The sequence below is a fragment of the Oratosquilla oratoria genome, chromosome 41 (genome assembly GCF_046742065.1).
Source record: "Oratosquilla oratoria isolate Oo_2021 chromosome 41, ASM4674206v1, whole genome shotgun sequence".
In the NCBI taxonomy this organism is placed as follows: domain Eukaryota; kingdom Metazoa; phylum Arthropoda; class Malacostraca; order Stomatopoda; family Squillidae; genus Oratosquilla; species Oratosquilla oratoria.
Genome location: NC_134817.1, coordinates 22,512,786 through 22,530,924, shown reverse-complemented (window position 1 = coordinate 22,530,924; position 18,139 = coordinate 22,512,786). Strand labels below are relative to the sequence as shown.

General features: G+C 37.4%; 1 protein-coding gene across 1 annotated transcript; it reads left to right on the top strand.

Annotated features, from left to right (window-relative positions):
- Positions 1 to 2,731: 2,731 nt before the first annotated feature.
- On the top strand, positions 2,732 to 17,737 carry LOC143021042 (GTP-binding protein Rit2-like). Its single transcript, XM_076178233.1, has 5 exons — positions 2,732 to 2,952; positions 8,358 to 8,414; positions 10,958 to 11,031; positions 11,544 to 11,741; positions 17,048 to 17,737. The coding sequence occupies exons 1-5, from the start codon at positions 2,829 to 2,831 to the stop codon at positions 17,279 to 17,281; spliced, it is 687 nt and encodes a 228-aa protein (XP_076034348.1). The 5' UTR covers positions 2,732 to 2,828; the 3' UTR covers positions 17,282 to 17,737.
- Positions 17,738 to 18,139: the final 402 nt, after the last annotated feature.

Below are 18,139 nucleotides of genomic sequence, written 5' to 3'. Positions count from 1 at the left end.
CAGTACAAGTCACTGCCTCACTCCAAGCAACTCCCAGTTAGGAGTAGGTCCTGGATAGCCTTTTGGAGGAGCTGGGTTCTCATATTATAGAAATTAATTTCCTGCGTCTTGTATCGAGATCCTATCCTCTTCTTAGACGAGGCAAAGAAAGTAGCTACCTTGAAACGAGATTCATGACAGGTCCAAGAGACGTGGTAATTAACTTCCTTTCCTCAGGATGAAAGATGGAATAAGCGTGATACTGTAATGTTGGGGGTTGTAAACATATGTAGGTTTAGATATTTAGGAGCATATCAGGAATCAGGGTCCTCATGAATCTAAGTATACGTAGGCCATAGGTCGAGGCTCCCTACCTTAGGTAAGGAGTATGTGACTTTTCACACGCACGAGCCTAACTTCCCGCTCTTCCGCACCCTTCAGGTTGACAATACTGCCTGACTTTGGGTATTTCCTCTCGTCCTAGTTCATGAGTATTACACTAGAACTAGATTATTGACAAAAATGTTCACATTCTTTGAGTAACTGGGAAAGTTGGATGATAATATAAAACATAGATTCTAAGTAATTGAGGTCGCTCGGGGTGAGAAATTAGTCTCTTCGCATGCCGGTCCCAAGCCCGGATAAAGGAGGAGGGTTGGGAGGACAGGCTTAGCAAGTTGCTCCCGTAAAAATAGCCAATGCTCGAGAATCTCAGAACCAGCCTTGGAAATTGACGACGAAAACGACATCACGAGTGTAGGCAGCGGAGATGCGAGTCCTGCGTATGATCCGTGGAGTCGCCAAAAGGAACAGACTAAGAAATGAGACCATCAGGACAGAGCTGGATGTGGAAAGCATAATCAATTACGTTGAAAGGACCCAGTTGCGGTGGTACGGACATATGAAAAGGATGGAGGAACGTAGGACGCCGAGGAGGTGGGATCACTGAGTGCCCAACACAAGACGTCCCCAGGGAAGAACGAGGAAGAGATGGGACCACAACGTTGACGAAGTCCTCAGAAAACGGGGAACATGGCTCGACGACGTCCGTGCACGGGAGACGTTCCTTGATCGAGAGAACTGGAGGAGGCTGGTCGCCGACAGGCCTGACGGCCTTTTGGGAGATGGGTGAGAAGGAGACTACAAATAGGAGGTTGAGTGGACGAAATCAATTCCAAGAGTTGGGACTGGGAAAACACTCAAGGAGGGTTCGCGCCGTCAAAAATAGCATCGCCGGATCATTACCCTTGATTACGCCGCCCCGACAGGTTAGTCCTGAGATATATGCCTCGCTCAGAGGAATTGTGAAATAGTGAAACATATTGGACATAGAATTTGTAGTCATGGAAGAATTTTGATTGGAAGGGGGGATGCTGTGAAATAGTGATTAGTGAATTAATTCGATTACACACGGTGACATGGCCCACACAGGTTGCCAGGTAGAACGCCAAGCGTCACCAACACAAAATAGACTGGTTAGGTTAGAATTAGTACGGTTGTGACCTCTGGTTGTCCGCTAGCTAGCTGTTGTATAAGATACAAAGGTTTGGGGGGTGATATCACATCAGTGTCATTTATTTTTCGTAAGTCACAGCCAGAGGATCATAGAACTACAATTCATACCAGTGTTTAATCGATTATCAATTTTTCTTGATTCATTTGTACCCCTAATTTGTACATTCTAGTGCCAGAGCATATGTTCTCGGTCAACTTTCTACCGAATGTTATCGGATTTTGTGTCGTAGTGTTATCAAAATACTAGTAGGATTGCAATTACCATCATGTGAACATTTTAATAACAATAAAGATAAAAACAAAACTAAATAGAAAATATAATTATCTATAACTAGCAAAAATCATCATTACCATCGAGGGGGTATTACAATACTAACTAGATATCAGAAGATGATAGGCGAGGGAGATAATACATAAGATAAAGAGGCGAAACAGGAAAAATATGCAGGGGTTCCTGTTGTTGTTCAATTTTTTGACGATTTCCTGTTTTGTATTTTCCATAGGCGACGTGGCAATGGTTGGTCCTATCATGAAACATGAAAGAGGTTAGGAGAAGCCTCTTCAGTAAGTGACTATGCAATGATGATTTGATGTTGGAAAAGAAAATGTCTTACACAGGATTGAAGGAGCAACTCTTAATTTTATATCTCTTAGAAGTATATCATAATGCAACTCTGAGAAGCGCTCGAGATAATGTCTTCCTGTAATGATATACGATTTGTTTGGTGCACTTTTGAACTGTGACATACTTTATATATGTAATTTGTGTTCATAACCTTAGCATAGTTTTTCACACTATACTTGGCGAATATGTTATTCATTATATTGTTGTTAATATCTCGATAAAATATATAACACTCACATGTACAATACATATTTCGTTTGGATTAACCTCCAGTATCATAATGTGAACAACTAGAAGATATTCCTTACATCTTGCACACAATAAACTCTATGCATACCTTGTTATCGCCAATCTCTATATAAATGCTTGACATGCATGTTTAAATCCCATAACATCATTTCTTGACATTAAACAAATTGATACAAATCAGCTGATGAGATTATCATAAACACTTTTACATATCTCAAACATTAGACAATCAAAGGCTAACATGAAACGTATTTGATAAAGAGCTTCTTCAAACTCTATTTTTGACATCTCTACAAAGAATCTAACTCTATGTCACACAAACGTCTTTGCAACGAAGTACTACATTCTGTCAGTTATATTCTTACTACTGGGGGTACTAGGGCGTCGTGTAGTGGCTATCGCAATAGGATCTAAGAACAAGGAATATATATTATGAATTGAAAGGAAAGGATAGCTCATCATGAGCCACAGAATGGTAGGCGAGGCGGCGGCAGCAGCAACAGCTGCAGGTGGCCAACAGACGAGAGGAGGCATCAAAGTGTACAAACTGGTGGTGTTAGGCGAGGGCGGGGTAGGGAAGTCAGGTGAGTACTGTTTGTGTTGAATTAGGGTTAGTTGGGATGGGCGTTTCGATGGTTATTGATACGTGAATTTGGCTCTAATTCTAGTGTCCAATAAAGCCGTGTCATATATAAATATTGGGTAAAAAGGGATCATATGAAAGACGACTGGTGAATGGAAGGCTTGAAGTTTGTCAGTAAATGTTTTGGTGTGTGATAGCATCCTCCTAGGTAAATCTGTACTTGATCATGCCACATCAATACAGTAATTACAGATAAATCCTTGCTAGTTATAACAAATAAATTCATTATCAAGGGCAGCATTGCATGCCTACATCTGTTAGGTTTGATGAAAAATGTAAACAAATAATTTTGTATCATTTTTATAAGGTGAAATCTAGGTACCATAAAACAGGAAATCTTTGGCAGTGGCTATTCTTTGTCTTGAGGTTTATTTTTTGTTGTATTTTAATAGGTTTGGCTTATACTTTTTGTGGAAATAATATTAGATTAGGGGTATTTGTTATGAATTGTTGATCTAATTAAAGATAAAGTGGAATAGCTTTCAAATACAAGTAACAAGTCGAATATCTCCTCCATTGATTGTTCAAACTAGAATAACTTACAGATGCAAGCGGAGCTATTTCCTCTTTTAATCATTAAGGAGATACCCACATTCACATACTATTAGTCACCATGTTTATCATGGGGAGGCTTGGATGAATGCATAGTGTTATATCTAGTCAGTGTTGTATGATTTGATGAAATAATTTAATATAACTCCTGACACAACCCACAATCAATATGGTGTCAGTTCACTGTAATTACCTCTCATATTTCTTAAATAGAAATTGGACAATAGAGGAGACTATATTATGGATAGTAAAATGATCATGTTTTCTATTAAGCTTGTGTGGGACCTCATTATTATAATATCAATTTGCACATATAATTAGATATAGTTTTTTATAAATAGTTTCAATTTTTTGTTATATGGTAAGAATTTGGAAGTGCCTATACATGTGCTTTATGTCTTAATTTTTGTTCCTATTAGTTTTCTTGCTGACTTGAATGAATAATGTTTATTTCAATTAGAAGTTGCTGAAGATGATTGTCTTATATTAAGTAAGTTTATTTGGCAAAGAATCAATACACATGAAGTGCAGCTAATGACAAGAACACATAGTTTGAAATTATAATTGCCGAGGATAACACAAAAAAAGCATGTAAGCTTATTTCTATTGTGGTCCTCTTAGGTTGTCTTGCACTCGCCTATGCAACTCAGTTCGAAGCTTTAAGAATCATTTAGATAAACACCTAAGCAAGATGCTGTAATGATTATAATTTATTTTATATTATTTGTTTTTGTTTTGTTATCATTTGTCTGTTTGATTTTCATTTATTATCAGTTATATGTCAATTTATTATTATTTACTATTTACCTGTTTGTTTATTATTTGACTATACCTATGCATTTATATAGGTATTTTATTTGTTGTTTACATTATTATAGTTTTTATTTATTATTTTATTGTTATTATGATTTTTTTCGCATCCGACATAGATATGGACCAGGGGGTCTCCTGTTGGCATGCTCTGCCTTCATAATCCTTTGTAACTCTTACCTGAGCAGTCTGGATAACCACATTGGGAAATTGGGGTTTTGGGTGGGAGAAATGAGCAAAACAAATAATTAGTTAATCTGTTGCTCCAGATTTCTCTTACAAGGACCCACAGCTCATAAGTAACCAGCATCAGCCATCACATTGTGGTGTCATTGAAGGAAGAAATACGGAACATATTTTTATTGTGTTGTCGTGAAGGTATGGCTAGGTTGGGCAATGTAAGATGAGGTGCTCAGTGTCTTCTGTGTGATTGCTGCATTCAGAACAGTTTGTTCCTGTGGCCAGGTCTATTCTGTGTTGGTATTGTCTTTAGTGGTTGGTGACTAGAACTCAGTTGTGTCTGTAGTTTTTGCTTTTCTTTTGGGAGGGATTTTTCTGTGGAGCTTGTATTTACCTACTTGTATTTTATGGGAAGAGAGCTATGCTCATAGTGACCCCCTTTTGTACCTTTCAGCATCCAGTTTGATCTTAAATTCTTGTATACTTTTTACACTTGCTGTTTCTTCATTCAGTTTGTTCCAGATATCTATCACTGTGGGAAGCTATTCTTTTTCAGATCTCTTCTGTAACTATCTAACTATCCTTTTAAGTTTCTTTTTGTGTGTGGAAGAATTTGAGGTAAATTTTTAGAAGTGCACACCTATGCAATATAGCAATAGAAAATTAAATATTAATTTTGTAAATATAATACATCTATGTAATATATGTTTTCTTGGTGGAAATTAATAACAGAACAAAGCGATACAAACATTGCCACTTCAACTGCTTGAGACATCATATTTGTTTTGGTAGAAATGGAGGTCAAAGAAATTAAAGTATGATAAATTCATCTATTCTAACCTTACCTAACCAAATTTAACCTACCTACCTAACCTAACCTGTATTTGGTAATGTGGTACCTGTAATTCTAAGGGTCATCAAGGTTGTCATTGTTGTCTTCAACTTCCAAATCTATCAAAACAAAGGTGGTGTCTCAAGGAGTTGACACGGCTTCATTCGTTTGTTTGTCACTTTTAGCAGTGTTTTCTGTTATTGATTTCTGCCAAGAAAAACGTATATTACATAGATGTATTATAATTTACAAAATCAGTATTTAATTTTCTAATGCTATATCGCATAAATGTGCACTCCTAAAAATACTGAATTTGATGGACCAGGATGTTTGGTGGTCACCTAGTTTACCTAGTTGTATTATACGGGCAGGGAGCTATGCTCGTGGTGACCCATCTTTGTATCTTTCAGCATCAATTTTTTTCTTAAAATCTTGAATAGTGTTTGTACACACTGATTCTTTATCTAAATTATTCCAGGTATCCAGTACTCTGTGTGGGAAGCAATTTTTTTTTCAGATCTTTTCTATAGTTATCCTTTTTGAGTGTCTTTTCATGTCCTCTTGTTTTTCCATTGTCCCATTTTAATAAATCATTCCTATCTAGGATTTCCATTCCTTTCATGATTCTATAAATAGTTGGCAGATCTCCTCTTTCTCTTCTTTGTTCCAGAGTTGGTAGTTCCAATTTGGACAGTCTTTGTTCGTATGTTAATTTGGAGAGAGTTGGTGCCAACTTTGTTGTTGCTCTTTGTATTCTTTCTAATTTCTTTATATTGTTTTTAGTACTGGGTGTCCATAGTGTTGCTGCATACTCCACACTGGACTGGACTGGACTGGTATATGAGTTATTCAAGGAAAGGATGTTTTATTGTTGTTGTGGGTATGGCTAAGATACAGCAGTGGAAGATGAGATGATTGGTATCTTTTGTGTGATGGCTGCACCTAGGACAGTTTGTTTCTATGGCCAAGCCTATTCTGTGTTGGTATTGTTTTAGTAGTGGATGGTGACTTGAACCTAGTTGTGTTAGTGAAGTTCTTGCTTCACTTGGGAGGGAATTTTCTGTTTGGTGGAGGAGAAATGATGGATTTATATATATATATATATATATATATATATATATATATATATATATGTATATATATATATATATATTTTTTTTCTTTTTTTTTTTTTTTATTTTGCTTGTTTTGTGATTGAGCATGAATGTATTTTTTGTATGGATGTTTTGTACAGTGCAGGTAGTAGGTTATAGATATTTGAGTAGTAAGCTGCTGGTGTGCATGTGTGTGTGTGTATTTACCAAGTTGTATTATATGGGAAGGGGAGCTATGCACATGGTGACCCGTCTTTGTATCTCGCAACATCTAGTTTGTTCTTAAATTCTTGTATGGTGTTTGCACACACAATTGTTTCATCCAATTTGTTCCGGACATCCACCACTCGGTGTGTAAAACTTTTTTTTTTTTTTCAGATCTCTTCTATAACTATCCTTTTTGAGTTTCTTTTCATGTCCTCTTGTTTTTCTTTTATCCCACTTTAATAAGTCTTCTCTGTCAAGGACTTCCATGCCTTTCATGATTCTGTAAATGGCCAATAGATCTCCTCTTTCATTTCTTTGTTCCAGTGTTGGTAGTTCCAGTTTAGACAATCTTTGTTCGTATTTCAAATTTGGAAGTGTTGGGACCATCTTTGTCAATGCTCTTGGGATTCTTTCTAATTTCTATATATTCTTTTTTTGTGCTGGGTGTCCATAATGTCGCAGTGTACTTCAATCTTGGTCTTATTAGTGTGACGACTTATATTTTTTATCATTACTTCATCTAAGTAATTGAAAGCCGCCTTTATTGATCTTAGTATATCATAGGTTTCTCCGACTATTTTGTTTATACCCGGTATGCTTATCTGGGGACATGTCTTTGTTAAAAATTACTCCTTCCTTTTCGGAGCAAACTTTCTTTACTTCCTTTGTACCGATTTTATATTGTCCAGATATTCTTTATGTATGTGTATGTTTGTACATATGAGTAAACATGCTGGTTCATTTAAAAAAGAATCAGAGAAAGTTCTCTTCATTATGTATACTTGAAGGATATAGCAAAGATGCACTCCATCTAGCAGAAAAGGTTGCAATTTAAAAGATACAGAAGGTGGGGGAGATAATAGCAAACTTTAAATTGCAATCTTTTTTTTTCTATACTGAATTTGGCTTTGGATAAATTAGATATAGTGAATTCATGTTGTACTAGATGAAATGCATATAACCCCCCCTTTCATCGCAATACCTTCAGGATGAAAGGTTGCCAAAGCCCCCACCAGATTATGGGTCAAAAGCAATGCAGCAAGCTACAGCTCTTTCATAGTAGGGCCCAACAGCTGAAGCTGGTTTACTGTCATTTCTTCATCATATTCTAGTAATGAAAATCATACCCCCTATTAGGTTATAGGGCTTTCTTGAGTAGGCACTGCAGGAGATGTAATGGGCAGAGTGAGCTACATTATTATCATTATTTTATTTTTTATTTATTCTATTTATTTATTTATTTATTTATTTTATTTATTTATTTTTTTGCTCTCTAGACAATTTTGTTCAACTTGGAAGGTACTTTCTGCATATTAAAGAGTATAGAAAGTAAAAATGATAGGGGCGTTATTGATGATGACCTGGAGAATATTCAACTGTTCGATGACTTCATTTGATTGACAAGGGCTTGTTGTCACAAAGGTAGCTCACTTCAGATTGTTCTTGTGTCACTAGAAATTCTAATGTTATGTTTCATTTGCCACACGTTTTGGGAGGTGCAAACTAGTAGCTAACCGTAGAAGAATGATTTAATTTTTAGCTTTTAGAGGAGGAAATGTTTGATTTCATTAATTCTCTTTGCCTTATACATAATTCCTTTGAGTTACTGTTAAAAACTTGATATAGATGTATGCAAAGAACAGGTTTTAAAGATATTTATTTCTTTTACAGCCCTGACTCTGCAATTTGTCAGCCATAGCTTCTTAGAATACCACGATCCAACGATTGGTGAGTAGCTTGTAAAATTCTGTGTGTGATGGTTGTATAGCTTACACGCAATGATACGAGAACTAAAATATTGTGTAAATAAAAGTTGCAAAAGCTTCATTGTACAAATATATATTGAGCTTTGTACTGGTTTATGTGAATTATGCATAGAACAAATGGGAAAATGTAAACTTAAGACAATGATAGTTCATTTTCATTTGCATACAAGGTTTGAATTGTTTTGGTTTAAGGTAATTTTTTTCTTATGTTTTGTGCATTGGTACATTGTGCATGAGTAATTCCTGCTATGAAATAAGCAAAACAAGATTTTACAACAGTTGGTGCAAGATTTGCCATATGGATTTTTATGTGTGATTTGGTTTTATCATGAGCATATTTCCAAAACAAGTTTCATCCCATGACACCAGGAAACAAGTAGATAGAAAAATATACAAGTTACAGATAAAAGATAAGGACCTTTCCTAAGGTACTATCTTAGCACTGATCTAGGGAGTTTGTGACAAAGGAGAATCATTATCATCATCAAAGGTTGACACAAAAACTACCCCATTCTTTAGTGCCCAACTTTCAAGCAGTTGTCCCATGCATTGAGATGGCAGGGAAAGGAAGACCACCCACTCACCCACCCAGAAGGAACCAGATTCCACAAGACCTGCCAAAGACATCAGATGGACACAAAATTCCTCCACCTCCTCAAGGAGGTGCTGTCCCAAGGGGCCAGTACATGGTCTCCAGACTGGGCCAGAGAGCCACTCCTTACATTCACACACAATTCCCACTTATCTCCCTTTCCTGTATCACTTTTTTCACACAATAAGTTCAGTATACCATTACTTGCCCTCCACTTCTCCTCTTAGCTGGTGACATTAGATGCCAATCCAGGTTCTTACACTTGCCCCACATGCACTAAACCATTAGATATGCACACACACCCATCAAATACAACACATACTACTATTGGTTTTACCTAACATGTACATGCATCCATATACCAAGGGCCTCTTCCCTGTACAAGGGACGTACCCACAGTCAAAAACATAAATCCCCTCCCGCCCATTTTGTTCCCACATACTCCACCCCCATTCACCATCCCTCCCTCCCTCTTTTCTTGGCTCCTCCTGGATGATGGGTCATCCCCGCATCTTGCCCACTGCCCTGGGTCAGAAGCAAGGCCTCTTCATTTAATCGGCGACCCTCCCCCTCTCCATCCCCTCATACAGAGAAAGAGAAGACTGGGAGAAATCCCTTGGGGCTGTGTCAAAATGTCATTCACACATACTCCCTCACCCTTCCATTCCCCACCCACTCCCTTCCATGCATCACATCATCATCCATACACAACCATTTTCCACTCACTCCTATCTTGTCTTCTCCCTTCCTTCCTCAACAGATATCCCCCTCTTGCCCAATGCCCCTTTTATCCCATCCATCCATCTCATCCTTGGTTACCCACTCATGTTCACTCCCTCCTCATCTGCCTTCCACACCTCTTTTACTGATCTTTCTTCACTCATTCTCTCCATGTGTTCAAACTATCCCAATACTCTTTCGTCAACCTTATCTCCCAACTCCCTTTCCACTCCTGCTCTCTTCTTCACTTTCTCGTTTCTGATTTTCTCCACCCTAGTAACCCTTACCATACTTCTTGAGCATTTCATCTCAAATACATTTAAACTCTTCATCTAATCCTCTTTTTATTTTCCATGGTCCTGTCCCATACAGTGCTGTTGGCACAAACATCCTTTCATACAACTTCCTTTTAGCATCCATTCCCAGATACCTATTTCTCATTAAACTTTTTAATCTCCCAAGGCATTTACTTGCTTCTCTCAATCTAACTCTATCTCCACCTCCACTCCACCCTTTCCCACCACATTCGCCCCCAAGTATTTAAATCTCTCCACTTCCTCTATTAAAAGGGATCTTAGATGCAAAGAGACTTCATTCCTCCCAAAGCATTGTGGAGATTTGGGTAAGCTAATAAATTGAAGCTGCAAGACATATCTGAGTCTTCGAAAATGCTCATAACGAGTAGTCTGGAGTAAAGGACCTGTAAAGTACTAGAAGAAGGACAAGTACTTATCACAAAATGTGTATTAAGCTTTAGGTTTAAATAAACAAGAAGTATAATCTAATAAACAATTTACTGCTTAATCTGGAAGACATGAAAGTAGCATTTAGAGAATGAAAGCAGTGACCATTTAAGTAAAAAATCTGAATGTTAAAACTGTTTACCATTGCATGTGCTATCTCAGTTGTACTTCCCTTCTCATTATGCACCCGCAGCTAAAAACAGCTTAAAATCTGTAAGTACATTTTCATACTCTGGAAATTAGCCCTACCCTGCCCCTTACTTTCGATTCTAAAGGACATGTGAGCCAGATGGTGCTGGTTGAGTTGATGATTTATCTTCATTGGTTTCTGCATTTGGAGGGAAATCCTCTGTTAATGAAAAAAAATTAAATATTAGTGGAGAAAAGTGTCACAGTTTTTCATAATCACAACCTTGGTGTTAAATTATTGAAATCTCGCTCTCGTTTCAGAGGATGCGTACCAGCAGCAGGCCGTTATTGACGGTGAAGCTGCATTGCTGGACATCCTTGACACTGCTGGACAGGTAGGAGGATTTTGTTAATTGATATTTGATCTTTCATTTTCATCATTAACCCATTTACTGTGGTGATGTTTCTCAAGCTGGATATATTCCTCGACTAATAGTGAGAAAAAATCTTTAAAGTGTGTCTTAGCAAAGGGGCTACTGGTAATTGAGCTAACCTTAATTCATTTACACAATTGTTCTTTCTCAAGTTGAATGAAATCACATAGCACTATTAGAAAATATTTTGAGTAGTAGTATAGTAGGGATTATTTATGTATTCAGAAGCTTGCTGGCTGAGCGGGTTAGGGCGTCGTTACTTGCGGCGAAGTTCGAGGTGAAGGCGGTTCGAATCCTGCCACCGGCGAAGTTGAACCAAGGGCATGGCTCATTAGATTCCATGCTACAAATCCCTCTGTGAGGGGCATCGTCCTAACCTCCCAATAGGGGGGATGGAGTTTGTGACGTTAAAACATATCATCATCATTTATGCTTTGACTCTTCACTTTCCTGATTACCGTTTTCTCTACCAGGTTGAATTCACAGCAATGCGAGACCAGTACATGCGATGTGGGGAGGGCTTCCTCATTTGTTATTCCATCACAGACAGAACCAGTTTCGAGGAAGTAGCGGGTTATCGTAGGCTCATTGCCAAAGTACGAGCAAGTGAGTCTATTCCTATCGTACTTGTTGGCAACAAAGTGGATTTGGATGACCCACAGCATAGACAGGTAAGACTTCACTTTTATTAGAAGATGCTTATTGGTATATGGATAGACCTACGTATTACTTGGTACCATTTCAGAAATAGTGTGTGAGGTATTAACTGTGTAAGTTTAAAAAGAGTAACTACCTTGTAAATAAAGGTTGTCTAATTTTACTAGAATTAGCATCTAGTACTTCCCAAAATCAATAACAACTAAATGAATTGCCAAAAAAAATCTTTAGTTTTTTTATTTATTGTAATTTGACCCATCATCCAGGAGGTGCCAAGATAAGAGGGAGGGAGGAGGGTAGAGGGGAGTGGACTATGTAGGGGATGGAATGGGTGGGAGTAGTCTCTATGTCTTTGTTTTTTGGCTACCCCCCGAGTAAGGGGGAAGAAAGCCTTTGGTATATGTATGTATGTATGTAATTTGAAATCACTGATCCTATCCTATCAGGTAAATGAGCTTAGACAAATAAAGCTAGGAGAAATGAATGATTAGTGAATAATAAAGAAATTACATAGCATAAATATGATAAAAAGGAAAATAAAACAAAATAGAAGAAGATAGGTTAATTGGGAAGACAGGATGTTGGAACAGGGTCAATACATCAACAAAGTTAGGGCTTCCAACATCACTGACAATTGTGTAATAAAGTTATTTAGTGCTAAGAGGGAGGGAGGAGGGGAGTGGAATGTATTTAGGGATGGAATGGGTGGGAATGGTTTTATGCCTTTTTCTTTTTGGCTACCTCCCTTGTAAGGGGGAAAAAGCCTTGGTGTATGTATGTATGTATGTAAAACCACATTCTCTTATAGGCAGACACAAACAGTTTAACTTTCTGATTTTTTAAACTGCAGAAATATATTTTTTGTCTGAATTCAGAAAAATAATACTGACTAAATGTTATATGAATCAGCATTTTCTTTATTGGACTTATGCTGGAATTTTGTTTAAATTTTGTGGAGTTTTCACTATTATCACAGTTTAGTAGCTGGCTAAATAAGGGTGTGCAGTATAGTAATAAATGCAAAAAACACTTGTCATTTGCTGGAATGAATTAGCATGTTCTCAGCGATAATTGTAGTGAAGCTTTGATTTTTTATACAGTTTGTAAACAGAACATTCTAAAATAATGTACCTAACTTATTATGTAAAGAATAATAATTTTTGTCTGGTAGTAACAATTCATTAACCTTTTTACTGAGTTTGAGATGAAATGTATGGTTGGGGTTACAAGGTTGGATAGAATGAGAAATGAGGTGAAGAGGAGAGTAGGGGTGGAAAAGGAGGTGGCATATAGGACTGATGAAAGAGCATTGGGGTGGTTTGGACGCATGGAAAGAATGAGTGAAGAAAAGTTAGTAAAAGAGGTGTGGAAGACATGGATGAATGGAGTGAACTAGAGGGAACAACTGAGGATGAGATGGATGGATGGGGTGTTTTGAGAAAGAGGGGAATGTCGATGGAGCAAGGAAGGGAGAAGGTAGGAGTAGGGGTGAATGGAGAATGGCTTTTGATACTGTGATGCAAGGATGGGAGGGGGATGGGGGAGTAGTGAGTGGTTATGTGTAAATGATATTTGGATGCAACCTGAAGGGATTTCTTCTCATCTTCATTTTTTCTGCATGAGGGGACAAAGAGGGGGGTCACCGATTAAATGAAGAGGCCTTGCTGTGGCTGTGCTGTGTCTTGCTGCATTACTTCTGACCCAGTGACCCTTTATCCATGAAGAGTAAAGGGAAGAAAGGGTGGTGGATGGGTGTGGATACATGCTATTTGACTTGTCTGCCTCCCGTACAAGGAGTAAAAAGCCTTTGTAAAAAAAAATATATATATATATTATGTTGATAATTGTTTACAAAGCTTGTGGCATCCAGGAGTTATAGTATGAATGTGCTGGAGTATTTTGTGTAGGAGTACACTCCAAAAATTTTGAATGAGTCACACATACTACACTTGCATTTTTTGAGTGTCCAAAGGCAACTTTGCAGAACCAACATGCATGTAATTACACACCAATGATGCACCAATATGAAGACTTCTTCAGAAAGATATTCTGGATCATATTGATAACCCTTAACTATACCATCTATCCACACATCTTGGCTGTTGTCAGAAATATTTAGGGAGTTCAGACTGAGCTACTCTCAAAAGATGATGAAAAACTCAATATCATTGAAGGAATTGTCTGTTTCGCTATAGGATGCTTGAGTTGGTACACAAGTTATGATGTCATCAGAACTAATATCAAGAGATGGTACTGTAAGCTGTGTTTTAGAATACAAATTGGCATACAACAAATATTTTCACCCAAAAGATATTTCTTTTGAACATGTTTATTGTGAAAATAAATAACATTACAAAAGAAAAAATACAAAGTAATGCATTCAACTCCCCCATCAGAACACCCAGTAAGTAAAATGGACCAAGTTTTCCCTTCTAGGCTAAGGAGTAAACACCACCTCTCCCTTCTTACGTATAGGAAAAAATAACCCAGATACAGATAGCACTTGTCCACTACCACATAAACATTCACAATATCTGCTACCTCATAGAGGAATGTCCCTCATTGACAACACCTAGAAACACACACAGAAGAGACCTGAAAAAGAACAGTTTCCCACACAGGGTAATTGACATCTGGAACAAATTGAACATTGAAAAAGTTAATGCCAGAAATATACACGAGTTCAAAAGCAAACTAGATGTAGAGAGATACAAAAATGGGTCAACACGAGCATAGCTCCAGTCCCGTAAAATACAACTAGGTAAATACTTATTAAAGTGGGACAGAGGAAAAGCAAGATGACATGCAATGATACTCAAAAAGGACAGCTACAGAAGAGACCTGAAAAAGAATAGCTTCCCACACAGAGTGATAGATATCTGGAACAAACTGGATGAAAAAATAGTGTGTGCAAACACCATACAAGAATTTAAGAGCAAACTTGATCTTGTGAGATACAAAAATGGGTCACCATGAGCATAGCTCCCCTTCCCGTAAAATACAACTAGATAAATACAATAAAACAACATGCATGAAATATGGAAGCACCCAGTGGTGGCCCTAGCTTTCTTGAAGGAAGATCTGTTTGCCCAGGCAGACTAGGGCAGTGCAACTCCAGCAACCATTTTTGGTCATACAGTAACATCTTAATCTAAAGAAAACACACTTATTGTCCCCATCTTGATACCAAATAAATTGCCAGAGAACCTAGTATTCTACAGACATGTCTCTCCTTTTGAATGTATCTAAACTGATAGAAAGAGGTATAGAATCAGAATACACATACATATCTTACCAAATTAACATGGGTTCAAAGAAGGCCATTCCACCAGCACAGTGATCACAAACCATGTACCCAACTATAATGAATGACTTCAAGAAGGTACTGCAGGACAAAACAGTAGTAACGGGAATATATATAAACAAGGCCATAGCAGTTCCTGAACAAACACTGTGATGTTAAAAGAGGTCTTTGAATATGAAATACACAACAATGACCAGAAGTGATTGATAACTTCTTAGTTATCAGAAAAGGTAAAGTATCGGAAAACAACATTTATTGGAGACCAAAAGAGTATTCATCAGAGCCCCTCAAGGGACAGTATGGTAACAGGTGCTGTTGAACCTTTGTACACATGACCTTTCTACCCCAGAGCACACCACCAAAACTTTCACAGATGCAGATGACGGAAATAGCTAAGGATCACAACTTCAACTTAACTAAAATATACCCAGATTTACCTAAGAGAGCTAGAAGTGTGATTAAAGAACATTACTTACCCTCAACTACCATAAATCACAGAAATATTAGTGGTCATATTTAATGATCAACCTTTCCCAATGAATAAAAGCAAAAAAATACTTGGCCTTATGTACAGCTCATACATGACATTCATTCCTCACATGAAAGACTTTATAGTGAAGTTGAACACAAAACTGAATGTGATAGGAACGTTGCAGTCATGGGATTTGGATAATAGAAACACTTATCACTTTATAAACAATTCTTAAGAACCATGCATAATTACACCACAGTATTATATTGTAGAAGATGAAGAAAAAAAGACAACCTACAACCAATAAAAAATATAGCCTTTAGAATAATAATTGGCTTCACTAGAATAACTCCATAAAGCAGCAGTTCTGTGCTAGACCTTATGAACCTACACACCTCTCATCATACATAGTTAACTAAACAACAACAGCATTGCATTCAAACATCTACAACAACCTACCCTTAGTAACTCCCCATTACTTTCATACAAAATTGCATGCACACACAGATCGGAAAAGAAATACTGTGGAACATAAAGTCCTATACTTCACATTCTCCCAGTAATCAATGCATCAATACCTACATTCAGCCCACCAGCCCACAATAAAAACATACTAACATAGAATTGGCCTGGCAACAAACACTAATTGCCCTAGAAGCATCACACAACAAAGAGCACATCATACTACACTGTTGCTATGAAGGTAAGATAGATGAATGGAAAAGGTGGTAGAGAAATGTGGGTTGTAGTGAGAACATTATATTCCTGATGTTTCGACTACAAGTCTTCTTCAGACTCTGAAGAAGGCTTGTAGTCAAAACATCAGGAATATAGTGTTCTCACTCCAACCCGCATTTCTCTAGAGTCTGAAGAAGACTTGTATTCGAAACGTCAGGAATATAGTGTTCTCGCTCCAACCTGCATTTCTCTACCACCTTTTCCATACTACACTGTCTTAGATTCACTAAAGACATCACAAAATCTCTTCAGTGAGTGACATATGGACTCAACTGGTTGTAGGTAATTCCTAGTGGCTGCAGGTCTTTCAGAAGAGAATCAGGGCATCGGATCCATGAATTGATTGACCCAGTGGTTGGAAGAGTGGGAAATCAAGTCAGTGTGAGTCTTCAGATCGGTGTTCTTAAATGTCTCAAAGTTTATAGGAAAATCTCAGCTAAAATGTCATATTTTGTTGCAGGACATTCTTGGAGAGATGTAGCTTTCCCTTCATAACTACAGTTTGTAGTTTAGAATGGAAAGAAAATTTTATAGTTATTAATAGAATTTTAATTCAATGAAGCAGCCTTGCTGTGGATGTGCTGTGTCTTGTGACACTGCTTCTGACCCAGGGCAGTGGGCAAGATGCAGGGATGACCCGTCATCCAGGAGGTGCCAAGATAAGAGAGAGGGAAGAGGGTGGAGGGGAGTGGAGTATGATAGGTATTGGAATGGGTGGGAGTGTTTTTTGGCTACCTCCCTTATAAGGGGGAAAAAAGCCTCTGGTATATGTATGTTTGTAATAGAATTTTAATTTTATTTTGCAGGTTTCCACCGAAGAAGGACGGGCATTAGCACAAGAGATGGGTTGTCCATTTTATGAAACATCTGCTGCATTGCGACGTTTTGTTGATGATTCTTTTCATACACTAGTCAGAGAAATAAGAAAACAGAAGGAGCAAGTTGGGGAGGTGGTAAAAAGTAGACCTTTGTCCAGGTGGAGAAGATTCAAAAACATTTTCTTGTGGATATTTAGAGGACGAAGAAGATACAAATCTTAACAAAGAGTAGAAATGGTGCACATGCAATACATGATATGCATTACCTCCGAAAATTTTTGTAAAATGTATATTATTATTTTGCTTAGTAATTTTAGTTCATAAACACAAAAATTATTTAACTGTGATACTTCTAGTTTGGGTCCATTTAGTATACAAACTGTTAAGGTTTGTTGGCATGTTCAGGAACCATATATGGAAGACATGATTTGAATCTTGTTTCTGTTTTAAGAAAGTTTATATATCTTTTGGCTTTAAGCTTTTGGTGTTTGTTGCTCCCTGATTGGAGACTGATGATGATAAAGGTAGGAGATATTGTTACAAGTATTGTTTGTGAAAGTAGTATGATACCCACTGCCAAGTAGGAATTATGGTATGTGATCCTACTACTGTTGCTAAGATGTAGTGGAGGAATGCATCTAGCACAAGGATCTGTTTATGTATAGATTTTATTTATATGATAGTAGTGTTTCTTGATGACACCTAATTGACACATCAGCCATGTGCTTTTGAAACACTTATTTTATATATTTCTCTGATTTTTTTTTAGAATGAATCACATCCTAATAGGAATGATGGATTAATGAATAGTAGGATATGTGATGAATTGTTGTCAAGCTTGTTCTCTCAGAAAGTAAGGGATGCCTCACCAAAGCACTCTGAAAAGAAAGAAGGGATGCATCAAATAGGATGGCTCCAGATAAAGAAATGCACTTCACCAATAGTTAACCATACAAAAAAAAAGGTACTTTCGGAGAAGTTTTCACATATTGTAGTGTGTATGTACAAAAGATGGTTTTGAAATTCCATCAGAAATTCTAGTCTGCAAGAATTTAAAGTGATAGTCAGGGCATTTTAAGT

Bases quoted from the DNA above. Each gene is read 5' to 3' on its own strand.
- LOC143021042 (XM_076178233.1), top strand. From the start codon at position 2,829: ATGAGCCACAGAATGGTAGGCGAGGCGGCGGCAGCAGCAACAGCTGCA. The intron at 8,415-10,957 runs GTGAGTAGCTTG...CTCTCGTTTCAG, and splicing joins ATACCACGATCCAACGATTG to AGGATGCGTACCAGCAGCAG. The intron at 11,742-17,047 runs GTAAGACTTCAC...TTTATTTTGCAG, and splicing joins ATGACCCACAGCATAGACAG to GTTTCCACCGAAGAAGGACG.